Raw genomic sequence first — 16,433 nt, forward strand, 5'->3', positions numbered from 1 at the left:
CAGGAGTTTTGACACCTAGCCAACATGACAAAACCCCGTCTCTACTAAAAATACAAAAAGATTAGCTGGGTATAGTGATACATTCCTGTAATCTCAGCTACTTGGGAGGCTGAGGCTTAAGAATTGCTTGAACCCGGGAGGCAAAGGTTGCAGGGAGTTGAGACTGCATCACTGCACTCCAGCCTGGGTGACAGAGCAAGACTTTGTCTCAAAAAAAAGAAAAAGACAAAAAAAAAAGGGAGTTAGAAGCCCTAGAGAGGGGTTTACTGATGGCTCAGAAAGAAATGGTAGCCACCAAAAAGTTCTCATAAGGAACTTTCATGGTTGGGTTTCTCAGGAAAATTAGCTCAGTAGCATTATGTGGTATGACTTAGGAAAGTTAAACATAAAACATAATGGTGTGAAGTAGGCTGCAGTAACAATCCAAATGTGAGGTGATCTAGAGTGGATGAGGGCACAGGCCAAAGAAGAAACAGAAACGGATACTTCAAAGAAAAAAGATATTTTGATTAACTAGACGTAAAAAAGCAAAGCAATAAGTCAGACCTGTGAAGGTTTCAATTCTAGACATTAGGTGGGTGTTATTCCATTGACAAAAACAGGGATGGTCGAAGGTACAGATTTAAGAAGTTAATATGTTCGATTTCAGAGTTTGAAATTTCAGGAAACAATAATAACTACAATGATATACTAATGAATCCTTATAGTTTACTAGTGGCTAGGCACTTTTTAGATGCTTTAGATGTATTAATTTATTCCTCAAAACAACCTTAATGAGGTAATATTATTCTCATTTTAAAGATGAGGAAATTGAGCTACAGAGAGGCTAAGCAACTTACTCAAGGTCACAAAGATAGTAAATGATAAAACCAGGATTTGAAACTGGGCTTAACAAGTTTGCTGAATTGCCTCTCCAAGACATGAAACACACACAGAAATGTTTAGGATGCAAAACAAACTTGATGATAAACATAGTTACATAAAAGATGAACATATCCATAAAGTTACCTGGCCTTGTAAAAAAAAAAAAAAATCTTATAATTCGACATTTTTAACAACCAACTACCTTTTTAAAAAATGTTTTTGAAGAAAGTAATTTTTTAAAGCTTTAGTAAACAATAAAACACCTAAGAAATAAAAGAGAATTAGGATTCAAGAAAAATGGTTTTTTGTTTGTTTGTTTTGTTTTTTCCTGAGACAGAGTTTTGCTCTGTCACCCAGGCTGGAGTGCAGTGGTGCAATCTCAGCTCACTGCGACCTACGTCCAGGTACAAGCGATTCTCCTGCCTCAGCCTCCTGAGTTGCTGGGACTACAGGCATGCTCCATCACGCCCAGCTAATTTTGCATCTTTAGTGGAGATGGGGTTTCTTCATGTTGGTAAGACTGGTCTCGAACTCCCAGCCTCAGGGAGGCTGCCCACCTCGGCCTCCCAAAGTGCTAGGATTACAGGAATGAGCCACTGTGCCAGGCCCAAGAAAAATGTATAATTACAATCAAATGTGAATGTCACAAACAGCCTAAATACAGAATATTACAATTTAAATGATGCTCTCTATCTTCATTTCAGTATGCAAGTTAATTATTAGGCATATTTAACCCACTCTTTTGTATACTTCCTAGGAGATACATCTTACATTTTAGAAAATCAATAGGATAAACAATTTTTTTAAAAAAGTATCAAAATAAATTTCCTTTAGAAGGACTTGACGTTAGGCTGGGCACAGGTGATTCACACCTGTAATCCCAGCACTTTGGGAGGCCAAGGCAGGTAGATCACCTGAGGTCAGGAGTTCGAGACCAGCCTGGCCAACATCGTGAAACCCTGACTCTACTAAAAATACAAAAATTAGCTGGGCACGGTGGCACGTGCCTGTTGTCCCAGCTACTTAGGAGGCTGAGGCAAGAGAATCAGTTGAACCTGGAAAGCAGAGGTTTCAGTGAGCAGGGACTATGCCACTGCACTCCAGCCTGGGTGACAGAGAGAGACTCCATCTCAAAAAAATAAAAAGGAGAGAATAAATGTTACTACTCCATGGCAGAGTAAAATTCTCCAAAACAGAAAGCCTTGCCTTTCTCTCCCACATCACACAAAATTAAAATATGGCTATACAGCATAAACACATGATAAACTGTATTGTGAATACAAATATAATTTTTAGAATCGATAAGAACAGAAACTATTTACAATTTTTTAAAGGATAATACTGATATGAGACAACTTGGCTTTTCTATACCCTGTCAATTTTAAGTCAAACAACATGTACTTACGTTCTGAAACTGTGTAAAGGAGGTTCTGGGGCAAAGGAGGAGGTAGTCTTGTTCCCACTGATGCAAGATTGGGCACTGCACTTGTCCCAGGCTGGTCACGGCTGTTTATCAAGCTTGATTGTGTTATGGGTGGTCCTATATACAGATAACAAAAAGTGAAAAGTACAGCATTAATATTTCCTAATACAAGTACTAGGCCAGGAGCAGTGGCTTACACCTGTAATCCAGAACTTTGGGAGGCCAAGGCAGGCGGATCACCTAAGGTCAGGAGTTCAACACCAGCCTAACCAACATGGAGAAACCCCGTCTCTACTAACAATACAAAAATTAGCAGGGCGTGGTGGCACATGCCTGCAATTTCCAGCTGCTCAGGAGGCTGAGGCAGGAGAATCACTTGAATCTGGGAGGCGGAGGTTGCAGTGAACTGAGATCGCACCATTGCACTCCAGTCTGGGCAACAAGAGCAAAACTCTGTCTCAAAACAAAAAATACCATCGTAGGCCAGGCATGGTGGCTCATGCCTGTAATCCCAGCACTAGGCCCAGGCAGGCAGATCACTTGAGGTCAAAAGTTCAAGACCAGCTTGACCAACATGATGAAACCCCATCTCTACTAAAAGTACAAAAATAAGCTGGGTATGGTGGCACACAAATCCCAGCTACTTGGGAAGCTGAGGCAGGAGAATCACTTGAACGTGGGAGGTGGAGGCTGCAGTGAGTCGAAATCACGCCACTGCACACCAACCTGGGCAACAGAGAAAGACTTCGTCTTAAAATAAAGAAAAAAATACCATACTAGTACTAACTTGGATACTCATTTAAAATACCTAATTTGGCTCTGAACAGAATTAAGGAATTTGATATATGCAAGCTTAAGCACTGCGAGTTGTATAATTAATTAAAAGAACATTACTTGTTCTAGAACAGACAAATCTAAGGTGAAAAAAGGCAGGACAGGTTGCCTCTATGGGTGAAGGTGGAGAATGGCTGAGAAGAGGCTTCAGGAAACCTTCTAGGGTGATGGTAAAGTTCTACAGAATTCAAGTTAATGATAAGCATGCTTATTAAGTGTACTGATGTCTGCAACATACTGTGAAAAGCATGAAGAGTAAAAATGAGAAACGGAAAGGCATGTGCTAACATAAATACAGTAAATGCTAATTGTAGAACCTAGACGGTAAGTACACAAGTACAATTCCTTCAACTTTTCTATTTGTTTCAAACTTTTCATAGCAAAACGTCGGGAGAAATGGTATTTTTGAATTTAACTTTTAAATAGATATGTTCCCACATTGAGATAATGTTCTTTATTTTAGAATTTCCATATATAAAACGATGTTGCTTTATCTGGGAAACAAAGTCTCAGCTTGAGCTTCACAATTATACTGTTTATGTGATTATATTAAATATTCACATATGGGCTGGGCACGGTGGCTCACACCTGTAATCACAGAACTTTGGGAAGCTGAGAAGAGCAAACTGCTTGAGACCAGGAGTTCAAGACCAGTCTGGGGAACATGGTGAACGCTGTCTCTACAAAAACGTCCAAAAAAATTTAGCCAGGCATGGTGGCACACGCCTGTAGTCCTACAGGAGGCTAAGGTGGGAGGATCCCTTTAAGCCTAGGAGGCAGAGGTTGCAGTGAGCCGTGAGCCAAGATTTCCCCACTGCACTCCAGCCTAGGGCACAGAGTGAGATCTTGTCTCAAAAAAAAAAAAAAGAAAAGAAAAAAAAATCACAAATGCTACGTTAAAAAAAAAAAGGTTTCTATAGGCCAAACATATGCATTAAATCCCTCCAAACATTTACCAACTTTAATAATAAAACATATTCGTTTATTTTTTTGGGACAAGGTCTTGCTCTGTCATACAGGCTGCAGTGCAGTGAGGCCATCACAGCTCACTGCACCCTTGACTTCCTGGGCTCAAACAATCCTCCCACCCTAGCCTCCCAAGCAGCAGAGACTACATGCACCCCCCGACATGCCTGGCTAATTTTTGTGATTTTTGTAAAGGCAGGGTTTTGCCATGTTGCCAAGGCTGGTCTCAAACTCATAAGCTCAAGTGATCTGCCAGCCTCAGCCACCCAAAGTGTTGGAATTACAGGCATGCACCACTGTGCCAGGCCATGAAATGTATATTCTACAGAAAACTTTACTGTAGGGAAGCTCAGGAACATGCTAAACCATTTTTACAATTTCTGTAATTATAATTCTATGATTGAGTCTATAATTTCAAAATAAAATGTTAAAAAGAAATTCATCAAAAGTACTGCTTAAACTGAATAGCAACATTCCTAAAAATAAAAATTTGCCATCTTCTATTTATTTATTTTTGAGACAGGGTCTGGCTCTGTCACCCAGGCTGGAGTTGAGTGGTGCAATCTCGGCACACTGCAACCTGTCTCCCAGGCTCAAGCCATTCTCCCACCTCAGCATCCCAAGTAGCTGGGACTACGGGTACACACCACCATGCCTGACTAATTTTTCTATTTTTTCTAGAGATGGGGTTTCGCCATCTTGCCCAGGCTGGCCTCAAACTCCGGAGTTCAAGTGATCCACCCACCTCAGCCTCCCAAAGTGCTGGGATTACAGACATAGCCACCATGCCCAGCCTAATTTGCCATCTTTTAATGTTAAATGTCTTCAAGCAGATAACGTTTTATATCTTTGCATACATGAAAACAATTCATTCCATAATTTTTTCAATTGCTTTTTAAAAATTTAGTCTTACTTCTATTTCTACTATGTTGGCAACTGTTTTTTTTTTTTTTTTTTTTTGAGACGGAGTCTCGCTCTGTCGCCTGGGCTGGAGTGCAGTGGCCGGATCTCAGCTCACTGCAAGCTCCGCCTCCCGGGTTTACGCCATTCTCCTGCCTCAGCCTCCCGAGTAGCTGGGACTACAGGCACCAGCCACCTTGCCCAGCTAGCTTTTTGTATTTTTTAGTAGAGACGGGGTTTCATCGTGTTAGCCAGGATGGTCTCGAACTCCTGACCTCGTGATCCGCCCGTCTCGGCCTCCCAAAGTGCTGGGATTACAGGCTTGAGCCAACGCGCCCGGCCGGCAACTGTTAATAATGCTTTTTAAATGACCATTTTAAAACATTTCTTACTCCTAATTTTGGTGGATGTGATAATGTCATATTGATTTTTTTTTTAATAACAAAAACAAAAAGTCCTTATCAGAAAGGATATCCATACTGAAGTACATACTGGTGAAGTGACATGACATTTAGAATTTACTCCAGCAAAAAACAAACCAACCCAAAAAAAGTATATGGGAGAGAAGTGAAAATAAATGAGACAAAACAGAATACTGATCATCATTGAGGCCGGATGATGGTACATGCAACACACACATACTATTCTACTTCTAAAAATGTCCTTAATAAAAAAAAATTTTTTAATATTATTTCAATATTCTTGAAGGGATTTTCTTTAGAGATCGGAAAATTTCGTAAAATTGCTACCATGTTTTTTCTCTGACATCTTAAAAACTAGCTTTCTTGGCCAGGCGTGGTGGCTCATGCCTGTAATCCTAGCACTCTGGGAGGCCAAGGCGGGAGAGGATTGCTTGAGGCCAGGAGTTCAAGACCAACCTGGCCAACATAATGAGACCCTGTCTCTAAAGAAAAACTAAATAAAAATAAATAAATAACTACTGGCTTTCTTAAGATGATAACTAGATTTAACTGCAGGTCAATACAGGTTAGGCCTCTACACACAAAACTTACACTGTGGTAATACAAACAACACTATGCAATAATGGATGGAAAAAAGAAAAAAATAGCATCTTAATTATGGGAATATATTCCAAATTATATTATTACTCTATTTCTCAAACACTTTAAACAATTTAGCTAAAAGGGATGAAGTTCTTCTAAATGGAACACTAAAGAAAGAAAAATTCAACGAATATATACTTACTTGGTATGGGAAGCACAACGGATGGTGGAGGCTGACCATGTCCTTGGGGAACAGGAAGTCTCATACTGTGGCCAGGACCTGGACCTGGGCCCGGGCCCGGGCCTGGACCCGGGCCTGGGCCTGGGCCCGGACCTGGCATTGGAGGCATTAACATTCCAGGAGGTGGTGGAGGAGGAAGCCCAGGAGGAGGGGGTGGGAAAGGAATCATACTTGGCAGAGCAACTTCATCAACAACTAGGGGATCATTTCCATGATCAAACTGACAAAGGTCACCAAGTACACAAAATCCTCTTTCTGTGGAATAAAAAATAAAAAGGGAATCTTATTATCATCTACTTAGAGTTCAGAAAACAATAAAACATGTCCCTGAAAAACCCACCAATCTCATTTACAAAGTGGTTTTCTCCAAGAAATCCAAAGTCTCAGTGTTACTCTGTTAAGCATCACATATCCCCGAGGTAGAGGCAGATGTACTCTCTACTTTTTATACTATGATACTATGACTTGTTGAGACGGCAAATAAAAGTCAAGAGCAGGTTACCAACTACTATTATACTAAACCATTTGCAATTAAGTTTTCATAATAAAAACTCAGATATTTTAAGCGAATATCAACTTAGCCAAGGCTTGCGGTAGGGGAGAATAAGGGCATTGATCTAGATTATTTACTCTCAATCTATTCTCATTACATTATTCTAAAGCAACCATTATTGCTGTATCTGGAAGTTGAAACTTTTAAATATTCCGGTGGACATTATGTACCAGGTTATCATTTGCAGCACTGTTCATAGTAGAAAAATAATAGAAACATCCCAAACGTACATCAATAAGGAATAAGTTAAACACGTTTGTACATAAAGAATACTAAGAAGTAGGGCCAGGCGCAGTGGCTCACACCTGTAATACCAGCACTTTAGGAGGCCAAGGTAAGCGGATCACCAGGTCAAGAAATTGAGACCATCCTGACCAACATGGTGACACCCCATCTCTACTAAAAATACAAAAATTAGCTGGGCGTGGTGGTACATACTTGTAGTCCCAGCTACTCAGGAGGCTGAAGCAGGAGAATCGCTTGAACCTGGGAGGTGGAGGTTGCAGTGAGCTGAGATCACAGCACACTGCACTCCAGCCTGGTGACAGAGCGACACTCCATCTCAAAAAAAAGAAAAAGAAAAAAAAGAATACTAAAAAGCCTAAATAAATATTGAGGAAGCTCTTTATGTTTTAACATAGGATGAATGCCAGGAAATACTGCTAAATGAAAAAACATTATGCAGAAGTATGAGTAGTATACTAGTATTTATGTTAAAAATGTGGGGAAAATATGTGTATGTATTTGCTTACGTACATATGCACAGACTATGTTTGGAAAGATAAACAACAAATTGATAACATTACATTGATAACATTACATTGGCCTTGGGAAGGAGTACTCTGTGGCTGAGAGATTAGGGCGAGAATGAGGTAATTCTTGAATTATAATTTGACTCTATTTCCTACTTTAAACTAAGTAAAATGTAAAAACATATGCATTCTATATTTATAGAAAAAAATTATGATGTCTGTGACTTGCCTGAAATAATACAGGCCACAGAAGTGAGTGGGAGTATACATTAAAACAACATTCCCCATGAGTTGGTGCCTATTTAAATGATGTAACAGATACGCTGGGGTTAAGCATATCATTTTGTCAGCCTTTATGAATATATAAATACTTCCATAATAAATATTTAAAAGAAATACACACATACCAATTCATTCATTCAAATGGAAAGTTGGCAAATCAAACTTGTAAGTAACTTCTACAAATTCCCAGCACCAAACACTATTCAAAAAAATGATAATTCCTGGCTAAGCATGGTGGCTCACATCTGTAATCCCAGCACTTTGGGAGGCTGAGGCAGGTGGATCACCTGAGGTCAGGAGTTCTAGACAAGCCTGATCAACATGGTTGATCTAATACAAAAATCAGCTGGGCATGGTGGCTCACGCCTGTAATCCCAGCTACTTGGGAGGCTGAGGCAGGAAAATCGCTTGAACTTGGCAGGCAGAGGCTGCAGTGAGCCGAGATTGTGCCACTGCACACTAGCCTGGGGGACAGAGCAAGTATGTCTCCAAAAATAAATAAATAAATAAATAAAATTTTTTAAAATTACAATTACTAGCATCTATGAAATTTTATGGTAGACTACGGTATACAGTGTTTGAAGTAACAATGAGAACAAGAAAACAAACAAACAAAAAATCTAAAAAAGGGTGAAAATTAAATATTCTCTCAATGAGAGCCAAACCATTAAATCAAACAATAAGCATATGGCAAAAGAGATTCTCCTCCCCATTCACCCCTTTTAACAAAACTTGGACTATAGGCACAGCACAGTGGCTCACACCTATAATCCCAGCACATTGGGAGGCTGAGGTGGGCAGATCACCTGAGGTCAGGAGTTCAAGATCAGCCTGACAAAAATGGTGAAACCCTGTCTCTACCAAAAACACAAAAGTTAGCCAGGCATGGTGGCACATACCTGTGTGTGACTTGCTGGAAATAATACAGGCCAGTGAAGTGAGTAGGAATATAGATTAAACAGCATTCCCCATGGGTTGGTACCTACTTGAGAGGCTACTTGGGAGGCTGAGGCAGGAGAATCGCTTGAACCCAGGAGATGGAGGTTGCAGTGAGCCAAGATCAAGCCACTGCACTCCATCCTGGGCGACAGAGCGAGTCTCTGTCTCAAAATAAATAAATAAATAAAATAAAATAAACTGGACTATAACTAAAAGATATGCAATATATGCAACGTTTGCTTTGCTAGTACTTTTGGGCACAATATGAGAAAAGGTGTTGATTTTTACCATCATAATCTCTGCATCGCCTCTTTGGTGGTAGGTTTCGACCAAAAGAATTGGAAGAGCTATGATTGTTATAGTAATTAGACCAACTCTCAGTTGTGTTTTCAGAGTGGTGAGCAGGTGCGATCACCGTAACAGTGCTGGGAATAGACTGTGCCCCAGAGGAATACTGCTCAGAAGAGTTTGGAGGTGGTGCAGACACAGGTACATAGGAACTCTCCAAGTCATTCCTTTCGCTCTTGAACTTCGATCTTTCCCTGTGCTCTGTTAAAAGTAAAAACAGAAAACAAAGAGATCAGATATTTCATGTTCTTAAACTATGTTTATTTTCTCACACAGAAAACATGAGAATGTTGGGTGCAGCACACCAACATGGCACATGTATACATATGTAACAAACCTGCACGTTGTGCACATGTACCCTAGAACTTAAAGTAAAAAAAAAAAAAAAGAAAGAAAACATGAGAATGTTGAATTAAACTTATCTAGCTATCCATATTTCACACTGCTCTCTTTATTAATATATCCTAAGAGCGGGGACATCAACATGTGACATATCTTGGGCAAGCACTTGTACAAAATCATCTTTTATAGTATCAACATTAGTTACACTTAAAAAAACAGTCAGCTTCTCCACAGATATTTAATAAGAAGGTTATCTAAGAACTGACTTCCAAACTTGTATCTCAGAAAATGAGTGGTTGGGATCCCAATAATCTACTTATTTTATCTTTTTAATTTTATCAACTTCAAGCACCCTTCCGGCATATCAATTACTTTTAGAAAACCAAATGAACAAAAAAGAAAAGCAGGCAACCCTCTCCCTCACATGATAGCTTTATTGATTAAAGGACATTTGTATCTATTAAACAAAATGAGTTAAGTCTAGATATGTACAATACTTGAACAGCTCCTTTTTAATCAAACTCCCTTGATTCCATCCCCAGAATAGAGCCCTGTTTTCTAACAAAATGAATATTGAGTTTCTTGAGACAATTCCAGTTTTTATATTGCTTAGACAATATTAAACGTACACCTTTAAGAGAATTTCTTGCACCCTTGTGATAGAGACAGATAAACAACTATAGAGTTTTTAGGGGGACACTCGTCTACTCACCAACATTCCTATTTGGATCCCGGTCTTTGCTGCGCCCCCTACTTCGGCTTCTACTACGACTCAGGCCTCGGCTTTTACTCCGACTCTTACTCCTGCCTCTTCTCCAGTCATACTTCTCACGGTACAATTCATTCCGCTCATAGTACCGGTCATAGTCTCTCCACTTCCCGTCTTCTCTTTTTTTCTCACGTGTCCTATAATATACAGATATAAAAGCCATACGCAGGTTATAGAAACCAAGTCTGCAAACAAATCTATAGTATAATACTATTCTTGAGTCATAATATCTACGCTTTTTTAGAAAGTTGCAAAACTACCACATAATTCCTCTAATCAAATATATACGGAGAAAAAAAAATCCCTCCTGCAATTATGGGTGGGGAGAAATGAAAAAAAGAGGTGAATCCAAAGTATGGGGAGGGATGAGCAGAGGAAAACAGAAAATTTGAACTAGAAAAGAAAAAAGGCTCAAAACAAAGTGTTCCTAAACAAAGACCAATTTTTGATGTTAGGTTGATGATTCAATATACAAGTTGTACTACTTGTCATAAAAAATGCCATGGATGATTTTAATACTGAGCACCCCTAACCAAATGGAACATTTCATTAATATTCTCTAAGGGGACTGCTCCCACCCCTGAGCTCTTGGGGAAAACACATAATAATGACTGTTTATAAAAGGAACAGAATGTAAAACAAAGAAAAAAACAGAAAGAATGAAAGCAAGAAAGGTAACATCTTTCTTTAATGAGTTTACAGAGAGGAGATAGTATATATATTAAAAATCCCTTGCAAGGCAACTAAAAAGTGAGTCATCAATATCTTCCTAATTAAAGATAAACACAAACCTTCGTTCACTAGATTCTGAACGAGTCTTCTGGGGACTAGGATACTTCTTTTTTCTGCCATCTCGTTCTTCCTCTGCTGGCTCCTGAAATACCTATATGAAAATATTGATTAGAAATAAGAGTAGGGCCAGGCACGGTGGCTCACACCTGTAATCCCAACACTTTAGGAGGTCCAGGTGGGAAGACTACTTGAGGCCAGGAGATTGAGACCAGCCTGAAAAACACAGCGAGACTCCATCTCTACTAAAAATAATAAATAAAATAAGTTAGCTGGGCACGGTGGCATGCACCTGTAGTTCCAGCTATTCAGGAGGCTGATATGGAAGGACTGCTTGAACTCAGAAGTTGGAGGCTGCATTAAGCCATGATCACACCACTGCACCACAGGCTGGGCAAGAGAGTGAGACCCTTCTCAAAAACAAACAAAAAAAAGAAATAAGAATGGTCCCTCTTGGCTGGGCGCAGTGATTCACACCTATAGTCCCAGCACCTTGGTGGCTGAGGCGGGCGGATCACTTGAGGTCAGGAGTTCTAGACGAGCACGGCCAACATGGTGAAACCCCATCTCTACTAAAAATACAAAAATTAGCCAGGCGTGGTGGCAATGCACCTGCAGTCCCAGCTACTCGGGGGGCTGAGGCAGGAGAATCATTTGAACCCAGGAGGCAGAGGTCGCAGTGAGCCGAGATTGCGCCACTGCACTCCAGCCTGGGCAACAGAGCGAGAATCTGTCTCAGAAAAAACAAAAACAAAAACAAAAGGATAGTCCCTCTATAAATTATGAAATATGTCCATCTACCTGATAATATTTCTGGCACAAGAGAGGGCACAAGTAAATACACTGAAAAAATAATGTCAAATCACACCCAAAAGAGTTAGGCAACAGCAGAAATAAAAAAGATGCTCAGATTACTTCAACAAGCAGTACGTTAATCTTTTAATGTTAATTTAAAGTAGGGAAAGGTAGTGTAGGAGAAGTATAAACAATTCATTCTTCAAATTAAAATAAAACAGCAAATCTCCAAGTACCATATAGTAAAATCGTTATGTTTTCCTCATTATGAAATATAATTAATTTTAGTAGCTCTTCAGATTTTTTTCATAGGAAATGTTTTAGGAAAAAATGGTTAAATTAATGAATGCTATAAAACTAAGTAATTCATGTAAACTACGGAAAAATTGCATAGGAACTAATGGAAATATTAAGGCTTTCTCTCAAAGCCTACCAGTCAATTGACCAGAAATACAAAGAGAACAGTAATTTTTATTTTTTATTTTATTCTTTTTTTTTTTTTGAGACCAAGTCTCAGTCTGTTGCCCAGGATGGAGTGCAATGGCGCCATCTCGGCTCACTGCAACCTCTGCCTCCCAGAAAACCAGTGATTTTTATTATTGTCCTTGAACAAGTTTATCTCAAACCAAATATACAGTCTTTACTAGAGAAAGGTGAAATAAAGTAATTTGCAAGAGTTAAACAAATACCCATCTATGGAGAATCTCACTGACAAATACACAAATCGGGAAGTGAGTGAATGGACTTAGAAGATAATTTAATAAAATTCAGGCAACATAAAATGGCAGCCACAATATGGCAACCATATGGCAGCAAAATCACTACACAGTCACTAGACTACATTTAAAAATCATTCTCTATCCTAATTCACAGGAAATACAGAGGATGTATTATTCCACTGGGATGCAAACAGCAAAATCCAGACAGTAAAAACTCTACAGGACAAATGATTGAATTTCTTCACAAAATAAAATTTAAGGAAAAAGATGAGATAAAGAAAAGAGGAATGAAGGTAGTGTGCTTCATTAATCATGGCACATGTCTACCATGTTGTTTTTCCAGAAGCAGGATGAGTTGGTGCCAATGATCCAAATTCTCTTACCCTGGTGATCAACAGTCTAACTAGAAAACCACTAATGGAACCCAATATAGCCGAAGACCAAGGAAGAAAGTTAAAATGGATAATTCCTAGATTTGCTTCTCTATACCCTGTTCAGAACAACTAAGCATAGACCAGAAAAAGACAATTAGCCAAAGATGTGTGCCACCTCAGACTCCTTTCCTACTCTATTATCTAACAGAAATACTATAAACAATTATGTTTATGCACTATTAAATGAACTATAATTTCTTTCAGTAATTACAATTAAGTTATGTATAAAACTCAGAAAATGAGAAATGCCAGAAAGTTGTCATTTGGGGTAGCTCTACACAGAAACTGGTATTATCCATTTTTCACAATTCTCAAAATTGTATCTACAAAGACACAAATAAGACAGTATAATGGTTTGGTTTTGTTTTTTAACTGTTCTTTCAAAACTCAAGATAGGCGGGGTGCAGTGGCTCACAACTGTAATCCCAGCACTTTGGGAGGCCAAGGCAGGTGAACCACCTGAGGGCAGGTGTTCAAGACCAGCCTGGCCAACATGGTGAAACTCCATCTCTACTAAAAATACAAAAAAATTAGCCGGGAGTGGTGGTAGACACCTGTAATCCCAGCTACTTGGGAGGCTGAGGCAAGAGAATCACATGAATCCAAAAGGTGGAGATGGCAGTGAGCCGAGACTGTACCATTACACTCCAGCCTGGTCAACAAGAATGAAACTCCATCTCAAAAAAAATAAATCAATAAACTCAAGATAATGCAAATTTTCTCTTATATTCAAATCAGCTGCCTCTCAAACAGATCCATCTATACCACTGAAATTCAATGACTAAAAAACACGTCACAAAAAATTTTAACTTATAAAAAACATAATCTATACCATAGACCAAAAATTATATACTATAATGTACCAAAGAAAAATTTCTGTGAAAGTTCTCAAGAAAGATTTCTTCCAGCCTGGGCGGAGTGGCTCATGCCTATAATCCCAGCACTTTGGGACGCCGAGGCAAGCAGGTCACTTGAGGTCAGGAGTTTAAGACCAGCCTGGCCAACTTGGTAAAACCCCATCTCCACCAAAAAAAAACAAACCACACACACACACACACACACACACACACAAATTAGGCAGGAGTGGTGGCAGGGCCTATCATCCCAGCTATCCAGGAGGCTGAAGCAGAATAATTGCCTGAACCTGGAAGGTAGAGGTTGCAATGGACCGAGATCACGCCACCGCACTCCACCCTGGGCGACAGAATGAGATTCTGTCTTAAAAAAAAAAAAAAAAAACAGAAAGGTAGCCAGGCACAGTAGCTCACCCCTGTAATCCCAGCACTTTGGGAGGCCGAGGCGGGTGGATCATGAGGTCAAGAGTTCGAGACCAGCCTGGTCAAAATGGTGAAACTCTGTCTCTACTAAAACTACAAAAATTAGCCAGGAATGGTGGCACATGCCTGTAATCCCAGCTACTTGGGAGGCTGAGGCAGGAGAATCGCTTGAACCCAGGAGGTGGAAGCTGCAGTGAGCTGAGATGGCACCACTGCACTCTAACCTTGGGCGATGGAGCGAGACTATCTCAAAAAAACAAAACAATACAAAACAAAAAAAACAAACAAACAAAAAAACAAACCAGAAAGGTTTCTTCCTATTTCCAGTACTTGAAGACACATTAAACAAGCCTCTCCAATTTTGAGAGAACTTGATGAGATAATTACAGGGCATGATATATTAAAAAAAAAAACAAAAAAAAAAAAAACAGCATTCTCAGTTGATCTTAATTAAATATAGCCACATTTTTTTCTTTTAATGTTGGATCAGGTCAATCAGCCTAGCATTTAAAAATGAATTGGAAATAACTAAACGATACCTAATCCTTAGAATCAATCCTGAAAATGGAGAGGAAAAGAACATGCTATAAAAAAGAAACACTTGGGACCGGGTGCAGTGGCTCATGCCTGTACTCCCCGAACTTTGGGAGGCCAAGGCAGGAGGATCGCTTAAGCTCAGGAGTTCAAGATGAGCCTGGGCAACATAGTGAAACTCTATCTCTTTAACAACAACAAAAAACTTTTTTAAAAGGAAATAAAAAAAGGACATTGCCTGGTAAATTGATAAAACTGAATACAGATAATACATTAAAGTACTACATGGATGTTAAATTTACTGAACTTGATCACAGTATCATAATTACCTAAGAGAATATTACTTATTCATAGGAAATACACACTGAAGTACTCTACTTAGGAGTGAAAAAACATGAAGTATGTGACTTACTACTCAAATGACTAAGAAAAAAATCATATGGATATTTAAAGAGAGCAGATGGGGCAAAGTTTCAGTAAGTATATCTAGAACACCTATAAACCCAGAGCTTTGGGAGGCAGAGGTGGGAATTCGAGACCAACCTGGGCAACATAAGGAGACTCCATCTCTACCAAAAAAAAAAAAGTTTATCTAGATAGATGTCATATGGGTGTTTTGGATACTATGCTTGTAATTTTTTTTTTTTTTTTTTTTTTCTCCTGAGGCAGAGTTTTGCTCTTGTTGCCCAGGCTGGAGTGCAACAGCACGATCTCAGCTCACTACAACCTCTGCCGCCCCAGTTCAAGTGATTCTCCTGCCTCAGCCTCCCAAGTAACTGGGATTACAGACGCCTGCCACCACATCCAACTAATACTTTGTATTTTCAGTAGAGGCAGCGCTTCCCATGTTGGCCAGGCTGATCTCAAACTTCTGACCTCAGGTGATTCGCCCACCTAGGCCTCCCAAAGTACTGGGATTACAGGCATGAGCCACCATACTCAGCCTCTTGTAATTTTTATTTAAGTTTAAAATTATTTCTAAATTAAAAATTCATTTTACCTTCAGAATAAATGTAATAAAAATAAATATTAGGAAATATTTCTGCATGATAACCAACATTTATGTGCCAGGCACTGGACTAGAAACCATGTATATACACACACATAATCTCACCTAATCCTCCATAGGTACTACTCTGATCCTCATTTTACTGATATCAGAGTGAGACACAGAAGTTAACTTGTAGAGCTGTTATTATAACTCATGCAACCTGATTACAGAATCCACATTTTTCTATGCTATATTGTCTGTATATAAAAGGAAGTACAAAGAACTCTGTAAAATTTCCTTCTTGGCTCAATTAGGTTACCATCTATAATCATGTTTTCATACTTCAATATTATAAAAACATTTCTAAAGTCCTCTTTCCAATATTGACAGTGACATTCACAATTAAATTAACTATTTTTTAAAACTCTATATAATCAAAAAGTGTAACTGGTTTCTCCATACACATGAAAATGTGTTACCTAATGATTTCTCTTGAGGATTTGTTAACAGTTCACTTTCAGTCAATCTCTCTACATTTAACCAAGTTTTCTTTTTCTAAAAGTCACTAGATAAGACTTCTCTGACTTCCTCAATATTGCTAAAATATTTCTTGGATCTCTAAACAAGCTATCTGAAACTTTTCCAACTCTTCAGTCCAAGCAACTACGAAATCCTGA

The 16,433-nt window shown here is 39.0% G+C and overlaps 1 protein-coding gene across 3 annotated transcripts in view; it reads right to left on the reverse strand.

Moving 5' to 3' along the window:
- Window positions 1-16,433, reverse strand: part of RBM27 (RNA binding motif protein 27) — an 88,364-nt gene that overhangs the window by 50,063 nt on the left and 21,868 nt on the right. For 2 of the 3 annotated variants that reach the window (XM_023226961.2, XM_023226963.1), the window contains exons 4-8: window positions 11,009-11,100; window positions 10,161-10,354; window positions 9,047-9,307; window positions 6,194-6,487; window positions 2,270-2,404 (exon numbers count right to left, since the gene is read on the reverse strand). In XM_023226961.2, coding sequence (XP_023082729.1) covers window positions 2,270-2,404; window positions 6,194-6,487; window positions 9,047-9,307; window positions 10,161-10,354; window positions 11,009-11,100 — 976 coding nt within the window. The remainder of the gene's footprint in view (window positions 1-2,269; window positions 2,405-6,193; window positions 6,488-9,046; window positions 9,308-10,160; window positions 10,355-11,008; window positions 11,101-16,433) is intronic. The other variant, XM_023226962.1, reaches the window with a different exon arrangement.

The sequence above is a fragment of the Piliocolobus tephrosceles genome, chromosome 4 (assembly GCF_002776525.5).
Source record: "Piliocolobus tephrosceles isolate RC106 chromosome 4, ASM277652v3, whole genome shotgun sequence".
In the NCBI taxonomy this organism is placed as follows: Eukaryota; Metazoa; Chordata; class Mammalia; order Primates; family Cercopithecidae; genus Piliocolobus; species Piliocolobus tephrosceles.